This window comes from Calliopsis andreniformis, chromosome 6, assembly GCF_051401765.1.
Source record: "Calliopsis andreniformis isolate RMS-2024a chromosome 6, iyCalAndr_principal, whole genome shotgun sequence".
In the NCBI taxonomy this organism is placed as follows: domain Eukaryota; kingdom Metazoa; phylum Arthropoda; class Insecta; order Hymenoptera; family Andrenidae; genus Calliopsis; species Calliopsis andreniformis.
In genome coordinates this window covers 8,248,379-8,274,453 of record NC_135067.1, presented here as the reverse complement: position 1 = coordinate 8,274,453, position 26,075 = coordinate 8,248,379, and the positions used below count along the sequence as shown (strand labels likewise).

Genomic DNA, 26,075 nt, shown 5'->3' with positions numbered 1-26,075 from the left:
CTCTTATAAGAAATATTCAATGTTCGAACAAATATCATCGATCGATAGAACACAAATATTTTTTCTATTATGAGAAAACCAGTATTGATTTTTCCCTAAAGAAGTTACAAGTTATACATATTTCATTAATATCTATTAAGAAGAATTTGCGCTCAGATTCAAACGGTTTCAAAATTGTAATTCGATTACTAATTAATTATAACATACATAATAAATGCGCTTATACCAAAGGGAAAACTATTTTTTAAGTAGTATAAAAATATTCTATAGATATCTGCATAGGAAATATACATTCGTATCTCGTTTTTAACTAAGCCTATGGCTCAACTAACAAACATAACGGATATCCTTTATTTAACAATTTACTAAATAATGGAGCATTTAATAATGTAGCCCAGAGCATACAGTGTGCTACAAGAATTACAATTTTGAACCGAATTTGTTGACATTAACCTATGATAACTATCAAGCTGATTCTAATCTAAAATTTTCTATAGGGAATGCATCATTTTCTTATTTTCTGAAATGGCTCGACATGAGACGTTTTCTCTATGAAGATACTAAAATACTAAAACCTTGTTTTCCAAAACTTACGAAATTATAAAGGTGAAAATTAACTTTTTATAGATTAGAATTTCCTCCTTTAAAAACGCATAAGAAAAGTCTGTTTCTTAGCGAATTATCGAGACATCCCACGTATATTATAAATGTAATTGTCAATAACAGTTGAAATATTGAATAGCAAAATGTAAACGTTCGCTAAAATCTATTTTACTCTGATGTCGATCAGTGAATAGAACGTTGACGCGATAATATCCTTACAAATGTTTCGTACACATATGAAATTGTTTATACTAGTATCATTATTATACGGTATAAATATTTCCTTACAACTATTTCGATGACATATTGTTATTGTGTATTTTTGTTTCTTTGCACAAGGTAAAATAGAGAATATGATATACTTGAAAACTCGATAAAAGTTTTTTCATCCTGCTAAAACTACAACAATAATAAAGAATGTAGATTGAGCTTAACTACTGTAATTACTTACTATTACCAACAGTATACCTGCAACATTAGCACCATATCTGTATTATTTTGTAGGTGAGTTGCGCAATGAAACTTTAGTGGGATTAACTTAAATTTGTTGCTACTTCAGGATACCCATAAGTGCGTCTAAAATTGCACGTTGCGACGAATTTCGATGTAAGACAAATAATAATAACTGAAACTATTACTGGCAAATGCGACGTAAAAGTTCATTAAATGAAATGTTAAAATTATTTTTTCATAAAATGGCAAAAAAAGGATATAGCTTATTTAGAAACAATGGTATTATCATTCTATATATTCTATATGTGATGGATAAATTTGCGTATGGCGATACCAGTAACGTTGACAAGTTCTTGTAACTTGAAAAACTATCCAAGTGTAGGGAATGTCGTAAAACCAACGAAATATTAAAATGAAACGATTGAAATAGTTTTTTCCATAATACAATTTTTTACAAATGACGTCCGAAATAAACGTCATGTATTATTAATTTGAGCAGTAAATAGTATAACATATCATTTCTAGGCATTTTTAAAAAATTCTACAGTTGCAATTTCGTTAGATTTTATCACTTAGAGTAAACATTATTATTTGAAAAAATATGAAAATCAAATCATAATATGTTAAGAAAAGAGACACTTCGTTTCACTCGTATACAAATTTACACGAACTCAGAAAATATATAAGTAGTTTTAGTCACGTATTTCAAGGTGTAAATAGGAACTGTATTTTTAAACCTAAAATAAAGTTTTTACAAAAATTGAATGTTTAAGTTTTTTGGAACGAACTAAACAAAATGTATTATGTAAATATTATTAGAATGCCTTCGTAGTAAAATCAATAACTTTAAAAAGAAGTTTAAGATCTTATCGAGCATAAACTACACACATATCAAAATCGATCGCTATTTCTCCCTGAAATTTATACTCCAAAAAACCTGAAGCAATATTAATTATTTGAAACCGTACCAACATTTAATGAAAACTTCGAATGGAATTTTTTATTGAAACTGAGCTACGAAAATTTGGTGAACGCTATACTTTTCCAACTTCTCTTTTCATAATTTATAATAATTTTCAAATTTACATATGCCCAAGAATTTCGCAATACTCGATGAATTTCTCTACTTAATATAAAACAAAAAGATCTACGTACCATATATAATTACCTCCCACGGAAACAAGTAACTGCAGTCTTCAGTAATGACAACAGTTGAAGAAAGAACAAGTGTCTCCTTTCTATTTCATATCCAAAGTACCGATTTAAAGATTGAGAGAACATATAGTGCAAGATTGAGCGATACAATGTGCATGGAGATGCGATGCGTACGTCGAGGGTGTCGTTGACGATGGTAGTCGTGGTGGTGGTGGTGGTGGTGGTGGCGGCGGTGGCGGTGGTGGTGGAGGTGGTGGCGGTGGCGGAGGTGGAGGTGGAGACATATAAAGCCACCCGACATCGGTTCGCCAAGCGCTGCCCGATGCAGAGGAAACCGGAAGTAACGGATTGCCACTACTTCCGCTTGTTACATGTGCAGTTGGTCCACCCTCTACTCACATTACCTAAAATAAAGAAACAAGGATTAGTATAATAAGCACCAAACTATGAAAAATAGTAAGCAGGTCCGATACAATTTTCCGCTAGTCTTTAACGATATATGTTATCAACTTTCCTATAATATAGTTAATTCATTCAGTATTATATCGAAATCATGTTACGGTATTATCTAGATGTAAGCCTCTGCTACTTGGAATCAGTTAGGAGCTCAGGGAATATAAATTTCTAAGATTAATTTTCATACTAGTGCAGCGACTTGAGTTCGAATTTTTGAAAGCAAAGATCACATGAATGAAAGAGCAGTCTCAAGGAAATTTGAATCTGCCTTCGAGCTTCTATCATGGTGTCCCATAAGTGGTGGTGCATACATAACTGTATCGTAAATTCCATATCAGAGCGATGTCAAAATGATGGTATAAAAATTGTCAACAATCTTCACACATTATGAAATATCTTAAAAATGCGTTCAATATTTGCCTATAATTTTGTAATAAAGCTTTTACAAGCAAACTTCATATAATATTTTTTCTTATTTGCACTTATAAATTATACTCCTAAAATATTACCGCCAAAGTAGAGAACACCCTGTATAATAGTTTTTCTTAAGATACAATATGAAAATTTATATAGTTTACCTGTAAAATTTGACTAGCTTCAAAAGCTGTACCAGGAAGTAATATAACTGGGCTACTGACGTGACCACTTTCCACGCATATCATGTTTGGAAATTCATCATCCCCAAAATCTGGTATGTCGCGGGCCTTTTCTTGCCACGGATTCCAAACAACCGTGTCAGGGAAGTTGTATTTTTGAACTCTCATTTTCCTACCAGAGACGACGTTAGTAATAATATGTTCCGGTTGCGTGTTCTGGTAAATTCTGTCTGTCCACTCAGACACTGTCACTACGTCGCGACCTTCTTGGAAAATTTGATTATCTCTTGTCTAGAAAAATGGCAGAAAATGTGTCTAATAAATGTCTAGAAAAATGGCAGAAAATGTGTCTAATAAATGTCTAGAAATAGGTACAATAGGTATATTTCGGTAATATTTCAGTAACATTTCGATAATATTAAAACTAACAGAATCTTATATAGAAACCAAAATAATTAATAGACTTACAAAATACGATAAAAAATTTTCATCAATTTTATGAATTATTTCGGCTTCTATATAAGTTTCTACTGATTTTAACATTATGTATCGAAGCATTAAGTGTTGTTACTAAACTTTGAATGCCGAAATTTTCACTATTAAGGCCTATTCGATGAAACGCTCAGACACGTATCGATTTATTTTTTACATAGATACACTATGTTCAGTTCCATCGAAATCGGTTATGGATTCATGGTGTATTCTCTTGTGAATGTTATAAACAAATTGAATACCTTATCGATAAAAGTGCATCCGTGAAGCCCAGTAATTTGGCACCTTCTAACATCCGGGACTTTGAAGTAAGTGTGCAGGAGCAGATTAAAGCTAAACGTGTGATCCTTGCTGGGGTTGTACACGCCGATATTAAAATGTAATTCCTTTTCTCGAAGGATTAGTCTATATGTTAACCTAAATGGATAGTTCCACATTGAGCGGGTGAATTCGCTGTCCATTATGGAAAATACTGCCTCGACGTCTCCGCTGGGTAATCGTTCAGGTGATTTCTCCACGTTCCAGCGAATAATCCTTGCAAATCCGTGGGGCGGTCCGTACGTCCATGCTCCGAATTGTGCTGGTCCAAAACAAAACAGTTATTGACGTTTATTAATTTTTTATTTATTATTCATATGTTCACAGTCTACCAAAAACGTACTGTTTCACTGTTGCTATTTTGTTCAGGAATGCATAAAAAGTTTTGCAAAATTTCAAGTGACAAATAATGAAGAAAATATGCACAATTGAATAATCTGATGAAAAATCGTCAGAAAATATCGTTAAAATTTCCCTCATCCACGTATTGATCACAGAATTTTGAACGTACTAACATAAAGATTATACATGTATATATATACACGTATTATTTTAAAATAAAATAGTAGCCTTTAAATTAAAGTAAACTAGCCAATATTTCAGAAATTTATGATATTTTTATGATTCTTTAAATAAGATTACATACATGTGTATTTCAAAATTAACTATTAAGTCTTGAAAAAAAGTTTTGAAAAACTTATTTACAGAAAGGAAAATAAAATTATATTATTGAATTTATTACCTGTTAAGAGCATTTTAATAAAACTGAATTACTTATCAATGTTTAAATAGAAAAATTTTATTTAAAGGTACACAAGTTATTTCATCCTAAAACTAATTACATTTCTAGGAAGTAAGAATTTATTTTTTATTTATTTTTACTATTAATCGTCTATGCTTCAAGTCATAATAATTTTAAATCGTCTTCCGAGTTATTCTTTCGAATGCGGAAGAACTAACAAATTCTTTTGTTTTGTTTCGTATACTTACGGAAGACGAATGGGATCCCTCCTCTAATAGCTTTCTTTCCGTCGAATACAGCCTGCTTACTGAAATGCAGAAAAGACGAGTCGTTAGTTAAAGTGGAAGACAAACGTAGAATGCAGTTTGAAGGTAAGAAAATTCTTCATCTTGCGCTGTTATACTTTTATTCACTTATCTTCTGTAGCGTTATCGTAAACAGTAAAAAAAGATTTTCCAACATTCACTAGATTGAGTTATTTTTACTTATTCACGAAATGTTTCCCCTGAGTTTAATAAAATTTAAGTATTTGAAAAATAATTAAATGCAGAAGATAAAGCTGTCCTTCAACTATTGTAATCTTAACTTAAGTCTGCAACTATTCTCAAATTTTTAGATGTGATAACATCAATGTTATGTTAATATATTAATAAAAAATATTTTAGTAAAATTTTCATTAATAAAAAATAACAATATAACATTTTTGTCTTCCTCCAAAGTTCGAGTGCTTCTTAATCGAGCCATTTTTCACTTTGCTTTTCTAATGCTCTATATTTCGTTCTATCGTTTTTGCGTTCCTCGACGCCTTTTCATTCATTTTTCACTTTTTGTTTCCTAATGCCTGAACATTTCTTCCTTCTGCCTTTCTCTTTCCCCTTTCCTTTTAAGATCTTCTTTACTTTCTTCTTCTCTTTTTTCATAACACTCATGTATGTGCAAAGAGAAGTATAAAATCCGAAGACGGATGCACGTTGGCCATTAGTCAAAGTTACTATAGCGTACAAAGATATCACTAATGTAAGATCGAGCGTAAGTATTGTGAGCATCCAAGCAGAAATGACAAATCGAAATTGATGTATAAATAATACAATTACACTACTTTTTATTATAATTTATTATATTATTACATTACATTTATAGTGAGCTGTTAAATGGAGAAATCTAAGATGTTTCTGTAACTTTTTAGATAAGACCGTTATTGAAGAAAAACACGTTCTTACTAAAAGACAAAATAATATAGTTTTTACTAATGGGATTCCCATTTTTCTAACTACAATTTCTATCTGCCTTGACGGTGGCTCGGCGATCAATAGTTTGCTGTACCAAACAATTAATTACGATAATGGTATGTTTTTATTTATACGGTATTAAGTATTTTAGTTGAGATAATGCAATTTGTACATAATGTTAGTGTAACACTTATGTGTTGTTAGGTCAATTTGATACATGTAGAATCTAGCTTTTAATACCCTTTTAATAAAAATTTCATTTGTACGAAATTCGTATGAAATATATATCAAAGTGACTTATTTTATTTGAATTTTTAATTAATTTTATATTCATTGCTACAGCTATCTAAATACACACCAAACTGTTATATGATAGGACTTCGATTAATTAGCTCAATACGAAACTCAAACCTGAAATATCTCTTGATGACTAACTTGATTATTTACAAACTTATCAATCACAATTCAACTCTCAATCAATAACTTACTGTACTCTAATCGTCATTACGATTAGAAAGATTTACGAAAAGGTTCTGCTGTGTTTTATATCGTCATTCAAATCCTGAACAATGTCTAATCTATAACATGTAACATGCAAAGGATTCTTCCAAATAATTTTCTAACAATTGTAAAATAAATGTGGGTACTTAACTTAAAATTAGAAAATATAATATTCCTAGTATTATCTTCATTTCCACATGAACTTTTGAAACCACCTCACATCTAAACCCCCAAGCATCACAAATCAAAGTCCACCTCCATTCAAAATATTCCCTCGAACTCAATAGATAGCCATACACTGTCATTCTTTTCATAAGGAAAATCATGTCATCTTTCCCTTCATTAGTTTTCTTCAGCAAACTTAAAGGAATTATAATCAAGTCATCATCATCCCTTAACTTTGAAACTTTAACTGATGGTTCTTGAAAAGATAATAATAGCAGTCATTTTAGCGGTGATTATCATTAAGCTGACAATAATACACCAAATACTCTAAAAGCTGACATAAACTGAAGGTACACAGGTATTATTTCTGTCCCAAAAGAAATCCCTCGGAAAGCATTGCCCCTACTGCTTTCCAGGGGACTTTTCGTGAGCCACGAATAGTAGATGAAATGCAACAGAATGCATCTTTCCATACAGAATCAGTTTTCCTAAAAGAATTCCAATGTAATAACATCCATCCTCAAAAAGGATCCTCAAAACTATTGCAAATATAATCAGCCAAGATCCTCGAAAGCTGTCGATTCTCCTCTCCAACCGCTGAACCCGAAGTACATTTACCTCTTTAACAACGGAACCTTAAATTTGTCTTCTCCTCGAAAAGAATATCAGTGTATAACCAGCTAATCACATCAATCCTTAAAAACCCCCGAAACTATCTCAAACATCCAGGATCCCTGAAAGCTGTAGATTCTCCTCGTCAATCTCTGGCTCCGGAGTATGCATGTACATTTACTCGGTTAATGACGGAGTCTTAAATCTACCAATACGTGGCACTATTCTCTGATGTAATAATAAGACGTATTGTCAATGTGTCGTGCAAGGATATCGTCGTATCTTTCAAGTCAACATGTAATCTATTTTCCTGTGGAAGGTGGAGGTAATCCCATCCGTTTGCACGATCTCTCGAGTCGAATGGTATACAAGGAGGTAGATAGGGGGGACAGAGAGACAGAGAGAGAGATTGTGTGCGCGAGCGCGCGAACGAAAGAACGAGAGAGATGAAAGAGAGAAAGAGAGAGAGAGAGAGAGAGAGAGAGAGAGAGAGAGAGAGAGAGAGAGAATGTGTGCTAGAGGAAGAGAGAGATGAGAGATGATAGAAAAAGAGAAAGGAAGAGAGAGATATGAGAGATGCTAGGGAAAGAGGGAGAGACATATGAGAGATGCTAGAAAGGGAAGGAGAGATAGGTGAAGGAAAGAGAGAGAGAGAGAGAGAGAGAGAGAGAGAGAGATGCTAGAAAGGGAGAGAGAGATAGAGAAAAAGAGAGAGAAGGAGAGGGAGCGATGTACCACCACGAAGTACGACGCGGTGGTAGGAACGCGGCTGACGCCAAGCAAAAACGATCGGCGCTGTCTGCCGTGCTTTTTGCGGGCATCGCAGTTTCCAACCTCTCCTCCTGCTCGTTTCTAGCTGCTGTTATCCCCCGTTGCTACTGCTGCTCCGCTGCTGCTCGTGAACGGCACCCAATTCCCAATGCGGTTATGTCTGCCAGTCTACAGAATATCCTTAGCTCGAGTAAATCAACCCGATCCTCGCGGAAAGAATATTTTCTGGCGCGAACCGTCATCGTGCACGTTCGAACTGCACGTGTTAGAGACGAGGCGATCATTGATCTGAATGCACGTACACTACTGTCTAGGAGCGTTTGGACACTTTTTTGAAACTTGATTATAAAACGTTCAGTAGTTTGTATTGGTTCGATGGAAGTCTCGTTGGGAAATCGGATGAGAAATGCCATGGATCGATTATGCAGTTCAGTTTCGATTAGCTGGGTTTCGATTGTATGGAGATTCTTGTTTTCAGGGCGACTGTTGTTCGGTGTGACGAGAATAGTGAATCGGTAGCTTGAAGAGGGACCAAAGATCAACAATCGAAAATTGGGATTCTGTTGTTAATGTTACCACTGGCAAAAACGATAAAAAAGATGGCAAAAGCGGTCCACAAAGGGGCTGAATCTTGTTATGAAATTTACTACAATAATTGGAAGAAGAAAACAAATTCAGAAATTATTTACTTCCTCCTTCAGACTGCGTATATTCCCTCCTTAAAATCACCGACTCAATTAGAGTTTAATGAAAGTTTGATTGAGACTTGATCTCCGATTTAATCATAGTCTGTCGAAAATAATAAAGTTAGCCAATGGGAGACACTTCGATCAGGTTTGAGTTACGTGGTGTGCTGGTTGATCGAGGATCTATTATAATTATTAACTGGGTCTCAATCATTCACAGTCTCTTTTATTCAGGGTTACTGTTATTTCGTGTCGATAAAACGTCGATTGACACTTGAACTATGGTTTAATAGTAATGAATCGCAAACTATACAATTAGTCAGCAAGACGGTGCTTCAGGTTTGAGTCTCGCGTTAAACCAGTTAATCGAAGTCCTACTGTACAATATAGTTCAGTAATGTTTCAATAAACAACACTCGTTACGATGAAATAGTAGGCTAATTGATCTGATAAGACATAGGTTATTTAAGTAGAAGTGGAATACAAGGCTAAGTACTCTGCAAGGATGAAACCAGAGTATGGAAAATGCTAAATGGAAAATGCCACTCTTGAAGTTACTGGCTTAGATCTTAAATATTTTACCTATTTGCTGAGAAAATAATAGCCAGAGTCCTCGACTAGCTATTTAGATGAGCGATTCAAATTCCGTACTTTGAAATGGATTTGTACTTTGAAATGAAGAGCTGCGACGATAGGTAAATTGTTTTGGATGGAGTTATTTCAAAGCCTATTGACTATGCAAATTGTTCCAAAGTCTATAGCCTATACAATGAAATGCTTAGTGCATGTGTAATAGAATATTGCTAGAAAGCTGGTCATCGAACAATCTCTATGAATGGACTGTCATCAATGAAGGTTATCGACGTCTAAAACGAGCACGGGCTATATTTGAAAAATATTATCAGCAACTACGCGGCAATGAATTTACAATTATGCAGGGACCACCATAATCGATCGATATTCAATTATGTAAATTCGATTGAGGAATCGTGGAATGAAATGGATCCTAAAGCGCGAGAGAATCGTTCAAATTAGGGGAAATTCGCTGTAGAATTATTTACAGAACGCTTGGAAAGAGATCCGATAAGTGACGTTAATAAAATTAATTACAAACACATCGAATACTTAACACTATTATTTAATAATTTTAGTCGATCTGCGTGGAAGATTTTTAAAGTGACTTCTATTAGTTCTTGTAGTCAAGAGCTTCAGACTCATTGATATCACTGTATTTCGAGGAACTTTTATTGAAATGAAGATATGAATGTTTTAATCAAGTCCCACCAAATGTCCAAATTCTTGTAAACAGTAGATTTCTTATGATTGACCTTAATAAAAATCGGTCTCCAAGAATTTCAATAGAAAGTATTCAATTTTAGCGTGTTTCCAAAAATCTGTGATGTCAGCAAGTGTTATATCGCATTGGACATTTATAGTTTTTCGGAAAATCCGTCAATAAAAATATTACGTCAAAGATGCGAACATAAATCTGCGATTATAATACAAGACAATATAAGCCACATATTTCTGTTTTAAGGGAACTGAGAATAAAATTTTAAACCTCGATTCTGTAACATAGTGTTGTGTTTTATTTGTAATGTAACTTTCACTGTTTTTCTTTTATATCCAGAAAAATATGTACTTGGATATGTATGTAGATATTTTTGTTGTCTTCAAAATAAACAACTTCTGAAATGATCAGAGAAAGCCCCGTATCTGGTTTTCTTACTTTTTTCTATACTACTTTATTTTCACGAATGTTTAGAACGTTCTAATACGTCGATTGAGTATTCCGCTTGATCTCAATTTATATTTTTCATTGCACTTAAGTGCTCTGAACGAGTTATAGGATTGAAAGTAAACTGAATTACAGTGAAAGTAATAGAGAATCTCATTTACTGTAATAATTGAGGATATGTAGTAACAATCTAGCATTTGTTTTATTTCTGATATTCCCATTTTATTGAAGTATTCAATAAAAATTTTAGTAAGCATGATTTTCAAATGTTTATTTGTTTTCGTTCTAATATTATAACATCTGTCGATTAGGGTAAAAAAATTAACAAATGAGAGAAATCACATGATATTAATACTTTATACTACCATTATTAAAGAGATGATAAGTTATAATAATATAATATAATAAATTTCTGCAGAAACTGAAAACTGACTGGAATTAAAAAATTCACAATACCTAAGTAACAATAACTTATACTTAATTATTCCACTGGTTTAATAACTTATTGAAAACAATATTATTATACACGTTAATTTGTTATCTAAAATATGGTTTCATATTAAATAATATTTCAGTTATATTGAAATCTTTTATATCACATAAAAAATACTACCTCTTAATGAACATTGTAAATATCATTGATGTTATTTTTATACTGTATATTGCACACATGGAAATGCAATAAAAGACTTAAAGCTTTTATAACAACTATCAATAACGTATGCAAATTTATGCGCGTATATTTGCATTTGTGTATTATCAATCAGTTATACGATATAAAGTAAATTGCATAGCGTTGCTGTTCTATGCAAAGGTAGAATTGAAGCACATATTGCATCAGAACGAAATTACATTTAGCTTGCTTTACATAATTTTATAATACTAGGAAACCGTGCCTATCATTTAACTACCTCGATTGATTGCAGTAAATAAACTAGTTTATTACGAAAGTTATAGAATCTGAGAAAAAGAGCAAAGTAGGTACCGTTGTCTCTTTAAAACCAATTTATTAAACAAATGAAAATCATTGTAATTACTATTATGAATAATATATTTATTATCAAAAAATATTTTTTGATATACTTCATGTGTCTGTAGTAGACTAGTCCAATCTTATCAAGCAATACTGTTAAGATTGTAGTCATCAAACAAGTCAATCACTATTGATTAGAGTGTCATTTATTTTATATCAAAGGTTTTAGTCTATTCTAGGTACAAGATTAATTTGATTCCCATTTAATTTAATTCTCAAAATTAATTTAATTTCCAAATTTAAGTCTGAGAAACCTGTAAAACAGAATAAAGTCTAGTGACAATAAATGACAAAATTTCTATTACAAGGTAAAGTATCCTAATTGACTATAATTGCTTAAAAATTTTGTTCGTACACTATTATTACTCATAAATAAACAATTAATGTTTATATTTAATATATTTCCTCCTCTTTGTAACTTTCTAAGAAATTTAAAAGATATTTTGTTCATGTAACTTTTAGAGTTGTTACTCTATATACCCTGAAGAACGGTATACATATTTATAATAAAAATAATTACTTAATAAAACAATAAAAATTGTAATTATGGAACATAATCATTAGTTTATCCTGAATTTATGGCCATACTATATGTATGAGAGGATTATTACGAACGAAAAGGAACACCCGGTGTGTACTGAAGTTCTCTACTTCAGGCTCTGCTGCAGTGGAGGGTTTTTGCCTTATTCCCAGTTAGAAACAGCTATGGCAGTCAACTATGAAGTGATGCCTGTACTACAAAAAATTTACCGAGAACAATTTACAATATTCCTCTATTTTCAATTCCACTATGTTTTATATTCGTTTTGGTTAATTTATTCTTTTAATAGCGCTATTAGTAACAATACTAATCCTCCTGACCGAACAGTTGCAGTGTGACTTTATTCCACACTATCAACAAATTTACGTTCATTATTACTATATGGAGGTGCACTGTATCTGTGTGCATTTTTGAAAAATTTAAGTGCACGTACAGAATGCACATAACATACAAAAATATGCAAAATATTAAAAAATAAAATATACATTGCAACACTTAGAAACTAAACAAAATTGCTACTTACAATTAGTTTCCTTTATAATAGGGAACTCCAATAGTATTTGCGATAATTTGAATTTTGCAGTCTAATTATTATCTACTACCATGAAAATATTTAGTAATTCCAGCTGAATAATTTGAAGTTTCAAGTAAAATTCTTGTGATCTCAACGAATAAGAAAACAGTACGATAAAGATACTCAATAAGAAAGTATACTACTATTTGCTAGAATATAGCTTTTGCGTTTTTAGTGGTACGAAGGATAACAGCAGCAGTAGCATCGGTAACAGTAGAAGCAGCAACAGCAGTCTAGAAGCTGCAGGATTGCCGAGGCTCTCCTCCCGAACTTCTCCTCGCTGATGCTTGCTTCCTGCCTCGATGGAACTTTGTTTAACTAAGGCGAGCAAGAAGCAAACCTATTTATACTAGGTTGGACACGTTTACACTGGGGTGCCTGTCCGTGGCCACTTCTACTTGTCGCAGTTGCCCTTATCCTCGAACCTTCATGTGAAACTCTGGGCAAAGTGCGGCCCTAACAGCTGTTGATAAACGGCAATATTTCTTGCAAAAAGTTGCATAGCTGTTGGCATTTTCTGACGTCATCCTGCTTATTTTGACTACGATTGATGACGATGAGTATTTGGAGATAAACAGATCGAAACTGTGAAGATTTATTAATGGGATGTTCAGATTTCACCCTTTTACGACTCGCTGAAATTAGTTAAGATACTTGATTTTAAGTGATTAAAGGCGACTTGATCACTGTTAAATTCTTATTCATTTGACTTGAAATATTCTTCCAAGATTCTATTTCGTCTTCAGCCTCGTTCAGATTAGACAAATTATTTGAATTCAAGTACTTCGATTACAGGTTATTTGAGGCAACTTGACTAATGTGGATGTGTTATTTTACTTAACTTGAAATATCTTTTCAAGCTTCAAGTGAAATTGAGGTCTTTACAACTTTTCTTCTCTTGAAATACACACTGATTGGTGTGTAACCACAATTGAATTCAAGCAACTTGACTTCTGTGGACATCAACTTGATACCAAGCTACTTAAATGCAACACAAGCTTGATATCAAGCTACTTGAAATATCCTTTCAAGTTTCAAGTGGAGTTGAGGTCCTTTCAACTTCTCCTTGCTTCAGAATACACATTAAGTGATATTTCCTACCACACTTCAATTCAAGTAACTTGAGTTCTGTGGACAAACTTCATATCAAGCTACTTGAATACAAGTGACTTAAATCGAAGTAACTTGACCAATCTGTACAAATCTTTACAAACGTAATGATCAGGAGATATGCAAAGAAAAAAATTCTGATAAAAAGGCACCCTGACCATGAGAAGTTAACTCGATTTTCAATCACTCTTGCTGCACTCGCTGGCATTTCTCGAGATGAAACAGAAGCGCGATCGCGCTGCTCGCCACTCAAACGATTAACTAACGCTCCGCGGGCAGGAGCGCACGCGAACGCTCGCGAGCATAGTGGAGTGTAAAACCGAGGGTAAATAACGTCGCCAGCGATAAATGGAGAGTGGGGAGCAGGCTAGAGCAGTGGAAGCATAGCGTTCGTGTACAGATTGTTAGCAGTTTAGCACCAGCCCTCACGAAAATGTGATTTCCCTTTGGTAGCGTACACCGACTGATATCACAACTCCGTGATCACTGGTGCAGTCTTTCATGATGATGTAGGGTGGATCGAAAGTCGCTTCTACAATTTAAAAATCGCTTATTTTGCTTTTCTTAATATTTGCATTTCCCTTCTTCTTGAGGGATGAAGTTTAAGTCAAAAAGTTTGTAATGCATTAGGACACTTCTTATTAGTGTGCTAGAATAATAGATATCTATTGCAGAAGAATACACTATTGCTTCAACTTACTAGAGATTTTGTCACGATTCTGATATTACAAATGTTCTATTTGTACTCTGCTTCGAACAGTAATGTGAGGTTGATAAATTCTTGATAATTTACTCATGTTAACCAACCTAAAATCTTGGGTAATTTAAAACGCGTTATTATAAAAATAAACAATCACGCTAAGTTTTATTTTGTGAAAATTTCATTTAAGAAACATACTTTTCTAAAACGAATTATAAAATAACTATTTGAAGAAGGAAATAATTCCCTAGTCAAAGCTTCTGTTTCTATTTATTTTCATATAATCACAGTCAAGACAAGTCAAAAAGTGGCCTCTGACCCATTCTCAACAAGAGTGTTTAAATATTAAGTAATCGACCAGCAGTAAAATAAACTTTTTCGAATTGGCAATCGTTAGAAATGTAGGTTAACCCTAAATTAGACGGGCAGAAGCATGCAACAGATTTATTGCGAAATCGTGATAAAGAACAATTTGGCAACATTATGTGGGATCCACGCCCGTGCATAATGTCGACCTAAGTGGACGAGTAGGCCGTGAACCGCGAATTCTTCCAGAATGATGCCGTTATATTCCCCATTATCTTCGTTGCTGGAATTTCAAAAGTGGGAACTAACCGGACATTTGAATTTTACTAAATGACAATTTATTAATCTTTATAAGAAGAGTAAGGAAGGGACTAAAAGAACCACGCTGGAGCAAGGCGCCATCGATATACTCATACGTGTGATCACATAAATGAAAAATAAAGATGTGATTGTTGGACTATTAGTGTGAGTTAAAGCTTGTGCTCTTATGATAATTAAGGTAGCTTACTTTGTTTGCTGTGACTTGTTTGCCCTAAGAAAATTTTTTGCTTGTTTGACCGTATGCCCTAAACTTATTTTTTTATTGGATCACATCGCTTCTCCCTTTTTTCTTTATGTTATAAATACAAGTAGAAACCAAAAACCGACTATTTTGTAGCATAGGAACACATTTTTAATACATGAAAAAAAAGGGAAACTGACGTGGTACGAATACATGCATCGACCTAATAGCATTATGTAGTGTATATGTTTTCAAATTAATCAAAATGAGTGAAATTTGTCACAGAAAATAAAAGCTGATTGTAAATCTGTCCACAGTTTATACATAAGCACAATTAAGATATTTTATCTGTATATTAAAATATGTTTCTATTGTATTTTAAGGGATGTTCCTCATCAAAGCTTTTGAAACACCCTGTATAGCAATTACTGTAGATACTTTTGCCTCCCTACTACGTGCTGATATGTTAGTCTCTGACATCCTATTGAAATCCTCCAGCACAAAACTTTATGGTATGTTGACAAAATTATTTCAAAACCAAGATTATTTGCTCGAGTTTCATTTTAACTCTTATAACAGTGAGATGGGTTATAGGCCCCGCCATAGACTAATGATCTCAGCCTGCAGTTTTTGCCAGCATTCTACAACATTCCCATTTAAGTGGATTCTGCTCTGAAGCCTCCACAGTATTACTTTCTGTCTACAGAGCACTGTAAACCATTGCTTACATCTCAAATTTTCAGCGTCCTGTATGTAGAACTCAATGGCATCTCGCTCTTAATCTTGGCTCTGTGTGCGTAGCTATAATTTTCTACATAAAAACACAGTATTCTTCGTTATAGGCTACTCGTTATCTTCGTTTTCTATTCAACGATACCGAACTACCATTTCCTCTTCCATCACACAAAAGTGCATCCCTCATTCTATAAACTCCTCGTGATTTTTTAACTGCGAGCTTATAACGACAATGTACTATATTTTCACGATGTAAGACCAGTTGCAAGAAGATATTGACTCGAATCAAATCAAATAAAACGTTGAACATACTGAACGTGTTATGAGCACTTGGAGTGCTTCTTTTTGGTCTTCTATAATTTAGACTTCAGGTCTTCTAATAAATATGTGAAGTTTCTCGTCTCACATATTGGCTCGATAGAACAGGAATTTTTTTGAGAAAGGACAAAACATCACGCGGACCAATATGATTGATCGGTCCAAACCTACACGATTGGTCCTAAGTGGTTCTGACTGCGCGCTAGTGGCCCAATTTGCGATATATTGGTAGCAGCAACACATGATATTTTTTAATCATCTATATGCATGCTATAAAAAAGAACCCTTTACATTCTGATGGAACTTTGCAATGTCACTTATATTAAAACGCAATTATAAACTAAACCTATGCTTAAAAGAGTTAGAACCCTGATGGTACTCCAAAATCCTATTTCCTGGCCTTGAAAATTCTGATCCTTGTACCATCACCTCTCTGTTGTCTATTATCAAAATATAACCGAGAAATAATTAAATCACCTCATGCTAGAAAATAGTTTTGTAAACGTATTCGAGGTCCATTGGCTTTCTTTTCTCCTACCTTCCCCTGTCGTCATAAAAATAATTACGTCTTTCAATACATTTTCAACAAGTCCTCTATTTCTCTAAATTAAATTCTGTGGAGTATCTTACTCATTACAAGCTTGATATAACTAATGAGCTTATAAGAAATAAGGAGTATTTTTTTTAAGATAAATGCATGTGTTACAGGCTCAGTTTTGTTTTGTGAGTAGAAACATTAAAGAAAATTTAGAAAAATGATTCCAAAACTTCTTTTGGTTGCAAATTAAACAAACCATTAGAAAAAGGTCTGATTAGTTACTATGAGAATTAATCTACTGCATCAGTAAAATTAACATATTACTACATTGAATCCTGGTTTTGTGCTTCCATTCATTTACTCAGTTTCCGTTTACTGATGCACAGATGTTAGAGAAACATTTCACATGAGAACTGTCTGTAATGATCAGCTTGTAAGAAATGAAACATCTGCTTGTTTCTGTGGTTCCGTCAGACACCAGAGCACTTCGTATCGTCAAAGAAACACAAATGAAATCGAAAAATGTAAAAGTTCAAAAATGGAGCACACACAAAAATTTTCAACTAATTAATTCATCCAAATATGTTTATTCTGTTCATTAAACGTAGTTAGAAAAATAGAACTAAAATACAAATTTAATTTACCATTCAAATATTATAATTTTTACTTTATTTTTCATATTTTCTACTAGTTATTAGCATAAAAAGAACAATTCGTGCGAGAAGAAAGGTTCTATCTTATTTTCCCAAAATTCAAAATTCAAAATTTTTTTATTATGTTACTATTACTGCAAATGAAAAATCATGCTTTATATGATTAATAAAGATACTTTATAGAGACTAACATTAATAAAAATGTGTTTGGAACAAGCATGTGAGGTAAGGTTTCCCCAACTTCCTTGGCTATTGTTTCTACAATCAGTGACGAGAAACATGTTTGATGGTTTGACCTTCAAGAATATCGTTGACACTTTGCTTCGATGTATCGTCGAAATCTTTTCACCCAAATGCAAGCATGAAATAATAAACTTCAAACTAATATACACTTTTCAAATTTTTAATTACTTGTAATAAATTATTCCTCTGATTTATTCGAACAATTTGTCACAATTTGAATAACTATTATAAAATTATTGAGATAATGGTACGAATAATATATCTATGCATCATTTAAACTGTTTTGAGTAAATATTAATGTAAGATAATTAGTCGGGTAAATTCCCTTGAAACAAATATCTTACCCGAATAATAATTACATATTCACCATGCTGAGTTATTCAAATGAATTCGCATTCAATTAGATATAATTTTTCTCCTAGCAAAAAGAAATTTACCTATTTGTCATTAGAATAAACTGTTACTCATGTTTACTGTAATTAAAATTATTTTAAGCATTTGATAATTTGATTCTTCAAATTGAAATTTCATAATCCATTTTTTCTCACAAACCACTGATACAATTTTAATCAAGTTTCAACTGAATACTTTTCTAATCGTGCTGAATAAATTGAAGTAACTTCTAAATTTACTTTTTAAAATTTTGTTGAATGAAAAAATAATTCAAAATAGAGAAAAATTATGAGTTTACAGGAGATCCATTTTTCTGAAAAACAATCATTTCTTAATTGTTCAATTGCCGATATGAAAACTTGTGCAATTCTACCACTCATTATCATAATTAAAAGAGAATATACATTTAAAAAACTGTAGTTTCTCTAATGTTATATAAACTTTTATTAACCCCGATACCAAAACCCAAATTTTTTGTCTAAATATGTAAAATCATTTTGTCACTACTTAGGGTGCTCTCAGGCTCTCAATTGTAACTCTACAATAAAATAATAGTGAAACCCTGAATAGCTAGACATTGATGATTATACAGTAAATTCTCTGTTATTAAAGTTTTCGAATATTCAGTGTACATATTAAATAATTATTCGGTGTACTGAACTGAGAATGCAACTTGAACCACGATCTAATACAATTCTAACTAAATTTCAAGATCGAGGCACCAAAAGGACTCCAGAGGTCTTAGAGAAAGAGAAATAATTACAATTATTTCTTTCGAAGCACAGTGACCTGATATCTGATATCAGTAATTACAACCACTAACTTGAAGTCAACACAGAAGCACCTAAATCGCTAAACGAAATTGACAAATTTAATAAATACAAACGAGAAACGATCGTCGGATAAACGTGAGGTATGTTCGTGTTTTGATTTCTACATATAAAGACGCATTAAGAGACGTGGGCATCATAATGGCGTGGCACTGGCGCGTCGCACGGAAAGAGAGATCCATATCACACCGCAGGCATACTGACGTAACTTTTATAGCCGTTTCCACGGAAATTGGAGTAAATTACGAACATACTTGCCCGACTGTTTCTCCTGGTTCAGCCCTCTCTGCATTTCAAAGCCCTCGACGGCACATTTTCGAAGGTTTTTTGGTCCTCTCCTCCCACTACCACTCGATGCCTGTTTTTCAGCAATGTATAATTTCGAATTCGAAAAGATGGGGAGGAGGAGACCAGACACATACAACCCCTCTAAACTCTATAATAATGCACAGGTTTCTTTGTTATAGGCTCTTCGTTATTATCATTTTCTCTTCAACAATAAAAAACTACCATTTGTTCTACAATAGTGTAAAACTTTATCTCTTATACTCAAGCTTATAGCGAAAGAATACTGTATTTTTGTGGCGAAAGAGCAATTGCAAGAAAATATCTAGTTATCTCAAACAGACCAGTCATAATTTTCAACATGCTGAACGTTTCACGAAATATGGAGTATTTTTTAAAAGTTTTTATAATTTAAATTTCAATTCTACTAATAAGTATGCAATGTTTCTAAACTGACATTTTATCACAGGAGAATACGAATTTTTTGAGAATGGGACAAAACTCTAGCCGGACCGATATGATTGATCTTCTCAAACCTATACGATTGGTTCTGAACAGTTCTGACTACGCGCTGTTGATCTAATTTGCATTACATTGGTGGTAGCAACACACAATCATTTTTTATTAAAAAAAGGAAATTGAGTAAACTTGCAAACTCGTATAAAATGCATATTTCAACCAGGAAATGTGAATTTTCACTTCAATATATAAAAATTACACCATTCCTTGCAAAATATTCACTCTCAATTAGTCAAATGAGTAAATCAATATTCGACACAGTCAGGGGAATCTCGTAATTTTCATAATTGGTACATTTGGAAAAGTAATTTCACTATCAGTTACAAATTAAAATTGTTAACCCTCTCATTGTAAACAGCACGTATTGTAACCGACAAACATTATACGAAACTTATAAACATTGTAGCAAACATATATCCCGCTAAAAATATTTTTCTGCTATTTTACGCTAAAACAAGATGCAAAATGTTCAAACCTATCCAAAGATACAAGAAATCCAATTTCACAGTTTCTTAAAGTTACCACCTTTCTCCATACTTGGTCTGTATCATACCATTTAGGGCCAATGCATACGAGCGACATTTTGACGCACAATTTCATCACGATCACATGTTCTTCTTCGTTTTCCCAATTACAAACAACAAAAACAGACATACGTATAATGCCAACAATATCGTGCGTCAAAATATCGCTAGTATTCGACATCTCAAACGATTCTGGCCACACCGATATTTTCTATCCCTCTCTCTCTTATTCAATGGCTCCCATGTAAGAGAAAGATAGAGACTATCGATGCGGCCAGATTCGTCTGAGCTGGGTGTACATCAAGCCTTATAAGTTTTTTCGCTATGAATAAGTGAATATCCAACGCCAACAACCTCTAAAGAATGAAATTCGTATTTAGTTATCAAGCAATCAATAAAGTCTACTAATTCTCACGGTCTCTCCCAGCCCTCGTCATTCGACACCTCTTTTTGACTAAATATTATTTCGAACCGGAGAAGACTCAAAGGGAAGAGAGAGAGAGACAGAGGCCAAGTCTTGACAGCGCCTTTAAAAGTCGGAAGAACCGATGACTGGCAACTGGCGAGGGGCCCTGAACCTCGTGTAAAAGGTATGTACTGGTCCAGAGCGCCCTTGCCTTCGCTCCGTCAGTTTTTTCATCGTCTGCTCCCGGACTGCTGCTTTTAAAGCGATCGTCACGGGTACCGCGCTTTTACGTGGTTCTTTCTCAGCAGGTGTGCACGCATGTCTTACTTGCTACTAGGTATCTTCCATCGGCTCTTGCCGCTGCCAACGTTAAGGAAGCTGTAATCACTGTGCGTACTGATAGGGTACGCGGCCGCTGACGAGAAAATGATATTTCACTTTCGTGCGCGACTGCTTTGTGCGAGCGTCGCGTTTCGAGGATGACATTGAAGCTGTTTCTGTTTATGCAATGGTATATAGACGTAGTGTAGGATAATTACACGTTCGAGAGGAGTTGGTATTTGAAGCATTTGTGGCTGTAAGGTACCTTATGTTATATAAGTTGTATTTTCGAAAAATTTGAGATTGTCTTGACTGAGTCTACGAAATGGAATTTGTATTTTTGATAGGAGATTAAGTTGAAGGAATTTCGTTCCTTAGAAATGAGAATTCTTACTTTTTTGAAGTCTTCTTGCTGTTAAATTGAAGGAATTTGTTTCTCTAAAAATGAGAATATAATTGGACCGAGATTGCGTGTTTTTTATTTGGAAAGAAAATACTTTATGAGAGGACAAATAATTACTCCAATGGGAACAACAAGTTTCTTTGAAAGTAAGAATGTATATAAATAAATTTTGAAACATAATTTTGACAAATAAATTATTTCTAAAATATTTACTTCTCAAATGTTTGATTATTTCAGGTAATTCTAGAAAATAATAAATAATAGTTTCTCTTCTGAACTATCGAACATGATTCTAGGATCACTAACTTTTATTAAACTGCTGGTAAGTACTGTGGTTCGTCTGTGGTTTTAGAACACTGGAAGTTCCCTGCACCATAAAATCATGGATAAACATCTCTATTTTTTTACTGAAATTATATAACAAATACCTAAATTCCACATAAAGTAATGAATAATAACTGAATTTAATTTCATTATTATTAATTTATTTTTAGTCACACTAGGAAAAAGTGGCCAAGCTAGCACCAAATAAAATAAGAATTTTACTTGAATTTTATTTCGATAATGCCTAATCTTGACATAAAAATGAAATAATGAAAGTAATATCTATCAGTGGCATTGTCCATTAAATGTTAAATTTGTCAAAGATATTAAAACGATATAAAATAAGAAGCTTCCCATGTCTTTACAATGATAAGACGTATTTATTACAGTTTGACCTTCTTGGCATATGAGACTGATCTTATTTTTCAATTAGCACGTAATTAGCACAATAATTAATTATCTTCGTCTATAAAATAATAATTAATATTGTATGCATAAAATACTAAAGGTTACAAAAAAACAGGAAACTGCTCATCAGGTATGTGCAAACAGTCTTATGAACAGTATAGTTTCACATTGTGTAAATATTTGTGTAAATTCTGAGTGAATCATTCGATTTTATATTAAAATAAAGTACTTTCCATCCACTTTACTTTTTCCAGTAATTATTCAAGTATATTTATACCAGATATCACTCATTTGCGACAAGAATAACAATTGAAAAATTTGTTGTTTTTGAGTTATTATGTGTATAATAGAAAGAACACTTTTTTACACTAAATGATGATATTATTTTGAATTCCCTAAAAATTTTTCCCTAAAATTTTTAAGTCATACTGTTGCAGCAACCGAGCGATGTGTGTTTGTTTTATTTGAATTCTCACTCATTGACGTAATAAATATGAACTACGTAATGCAAATTAAATTATTCACAAATGGCATCGTTTTTGTATATAATAGTGTAACGTATAAAACGATGCACAAAGTGTATACTATTTTATATTTTTTTCTTTTCGTAATGGTATTAATTTCTTTCAACTTTCTTTCACTATACCAAATAAATTTTTCTCGCAAATCAAGTATCTAATCAAATTATTTATTTTCCAAAAAAATAATGTAAGAATTATAGTAAATAAAAGTGAGACGGTGATAGATCTCAACTGAAGAAAGAACGAGATGATAAGATTTTTAGATATAAGATTGTACAGTATTTTTTATCATAGAAGAAGAAAGCTTGTTCCTGATGTGTGATACAAATTTGAAGTATTTGAAAATTCCTAATATCTCAAACCAAATTTTATTTCTCATTAAATGATATTTAGTTTTATTTTACGATCTTAAGTTGCGTTCAAAGTTTCAACGCAATAATGGCGACCCTCTCGAGGTATATATTTAACCAAATAGACCCTTCTGTATTTCTCGTTATCAGAGTTTATCAGTCGTCGTCATTTTGGTCCATCTGAGAAACTGCAGTTATCTTTACGGAATTTTAACAGTTGCCCACGCTGACGTGCTTTCCCATTTAAAACGTCTCATCGTATACTTCTCAAGTATTCTCGACTGTGATAATGGAGTATTGTTCCCTTTTGTAAGTTCATAAAATATGCAATATTATGAACACATTTTTCATTTGAACGATTTTCTACGACCACAAAGCATACACGACAGTTACAAGAAAACTGATAAATAATTTTGAATAAATAACTTTGAGATAAGTTTGTCTATGTAAATTAGATAAGAAATGTACGTACATAGCGATTTTGATAATTCAATTTCGTATTCATGTGGCTAAAAGATAATACTAATTTTGTTCGATTTAAAGATATGATTTTAAATAGTGAATAATATTTAATATTGACAGAAGTATGTAAAATACAGATTAACAAAAATTTGTTAAATTCATACTAATACGAAATAAGAAATGAAATAAAAACTTAAATGGATGAATTGTGAATTTTAAATGAGTTTATGACGTACTTATCATTACAATCATTTATAAAAAATTGTTTTAAATAACAATAATAGTAAATTTATTGAATAGCTTTGATAATAATAAATCTAATAATACTAATTTAGTATTATAATCAGCGTTAAATAAGATGTTCATGTTAATGCTCATCATAATAAAAAATTATTATTACTAATACTACTGTTATTAAGAAATAATTGAAGTAAATGTAATTATTAGCGTATGTTCTTTAATTATATCCTACATGTGCACTATTCTTTATTCAGCAACGCAAAATATGTTCGAATACTTCAAAAACAAAATTCCCTCCTTTTACCATAATCTTAATAAATGGTATTAAACCCATCAAATATTTCGTTAAAACAACAAATACTCAAAACGGAGTCATTCGTCATCATACAAAACCTCAATACATTTAAAGTCAATATTTCTAAACACAATTACACGCAGAAATCATTCTCGCCGAAAGTAAACCAAAGTTTCAACGAACTCACCTGACGAACAGCTGTTCCTGATTATTCACTCTCCAGGACACCACGGTGGCTCCTAAAAAATGGAAAATCTCTATCACAATCTCGATCCAACAGCTCTTACTAATTTCCTTAACACACGAGAACAACAGCGTACTTATCGAATCAATTCAACTCTACCGCCGTCGCCTAATCGCGATTCCTACTTGAAAATTTAAAAAACCCAAGGCCCGTTTACAACGACGTTAACGCACCGAAAAATCGAAAAAAAAAAAAAAAAAAGAAGAGACGAAATACCTTCGATCCGCGGATCTAACGAAGTAAAACTATCAGAAACACGTCCCATCGCGCATCGAATTACGAGTATCCAACCTGTCGATGCGAATATACGCGAACCCGCGAATGCATAGAAGAAAACAGCACAAAAACTAGAGGTTAGGCTTGAGTTAAGGCGCGTACACACTTTGTCCTCTCGAACGAATACAGACACACGAGCCAGATCTGGGAGCGGCGCCTTTGTCAGTCCATCGAAACGTATCCGTGCGAAACTCGTCGGTCTACTGAATTTTTGTTCGCCTTTTCGAATAGCAAGTATTGTCGTCCGATCGTCTCTTCGAATTCGAAACCGTGCGTGCGGCGACGCTAGGTTAATCTGCTTTCGCACGTTGCCCCGGCTGTCCCGCGGGAAAATTTTCTAACCAACTCGCAGATCCGGCCGTTCTTAATAATCTGCACGCGCGCACACACCGTGTAAATTGATCGTGCAGGTGGTATTGTTGCCTCTGTCGAGCACGACAACGCTGGTAGCCGCTGCCATGTTTGAATCGTGAATGCGCCGCCGGCTTCTCGTCCAACGCAATCAACCTTTGTCCGGTGCCCAGGGTTCGCCCCACCATCTCGACTTTATTAGTTTTTATGTGCCTTACTCGAGGACGAGCACCATCTGTGCGTCGTTTCAGGGACTTAGGACGACTGTATTTGTTTATCGTCGATGCGAATTGCGAACGCGGTCATGTTCCATGGAAGGTTAAGGAGGTTTACTGCCATATCGGTTTCGAATATTGAAAGATTTGTTGTTCCGTCTTTCGTTTACCCATGTAGCACAGAGACGCCTTTTGTTGTTGTCCCGTCTTTCGTTACCCACGTAGCACAGAGACGCCTTGACTTACGATTTTTTTTGTAATTTTATCGCCTTCACTGCCGATCTGAAAGGGGTATCTATTCTAAACTGCCAACCGCAGAGCATATGTTAAGTGAATATAGATTCCTTACGCGATGGTGCGTGATCGGTTACTTGCAGAAATTTGTCGTCACGCGTTATCGCGTAGTCGGCAGCGAAGATGCGAAGTTGCACGAGTCTGACTCGTTATAGGTCAAGGGGTTGAAAATGTTTAGATTTAAAAATATTTAAAAGACGTCTCTGAGACGTCCAATGTTACAAATCAGTGTGTCTTTAGGACGTCTTAAAAGACACTCATAAGACATCTTAAAAACTTCCAAGTTATATCTATGAGACATTTAGATAAAAAATAGATGTCCAAAAGTGTAAGTCTTTAAGACGTTCATGTAGTGTGTCTTTGACGTCATGGATTATTCGTAATCTAGATTTTTTAGAAATTGTTTTAATCAATTTTTTAAATCTTGCTCAACGACGTAAGCTGCAGTATTCAATCAAATTCAAATATGTATTACTATCCGTCTCTATGCATTTATATCATCGATATCTCGTTGCTATTTTTATGTCACTTATAAGGTTACCAACAGATTATAGAAATCGATTAAAGCTCTGATTATATAGGAATGGAAATCTAAATGAATTTGTAGGTTTAATTGATTTTGTTACAAAATAAATAGAGGATGT

At 33.4% G+C, this 26,075-nt stretch overlaps 1 protein-coding gene across 2 annotated transcripts; it reads right to left on the bottom strand.

Moving 5' to 3' along the window:
* Positions 1–2,476: 2,476 nt before the first annotated feature.
* Positions 2,477–25,031, bottom strand: LOC143180644 (uncharacterized). Of its 2 annotated transcripts, none has more exons than XM_076380523.1 (6): positions 24,962–25,031; positions 24,239–24,290; positions 5,064–5,122; positions 3,998–4,335; positions 3,246–3,554; positions 2,477–2,615 (listed from the first exon to the last, which is right to left on the bottom strand). In XM_076380523.1, the coding sequence occupies exons 1-6, from the start codon at positions 25,029–25,031 to the stop codon at positions 2,607–2,609; spliced, it is 837 nt and encodes a 278-aa protein (XP_076236638.1). In that variant the 3' UTR covers positions 2,477–2,606. The 2 variants fall into 2 exon arrangements, with proteins under 2 accessions (XP_076236638.1, XP_076236639.1); XM_076380524.1 differs by lacking the exon at positions 24,962–25,031 and adding an exon at positions 24,512–24,952.
* Positions 25,032–26,075: the final 1,044 nt, after the last annotated feature.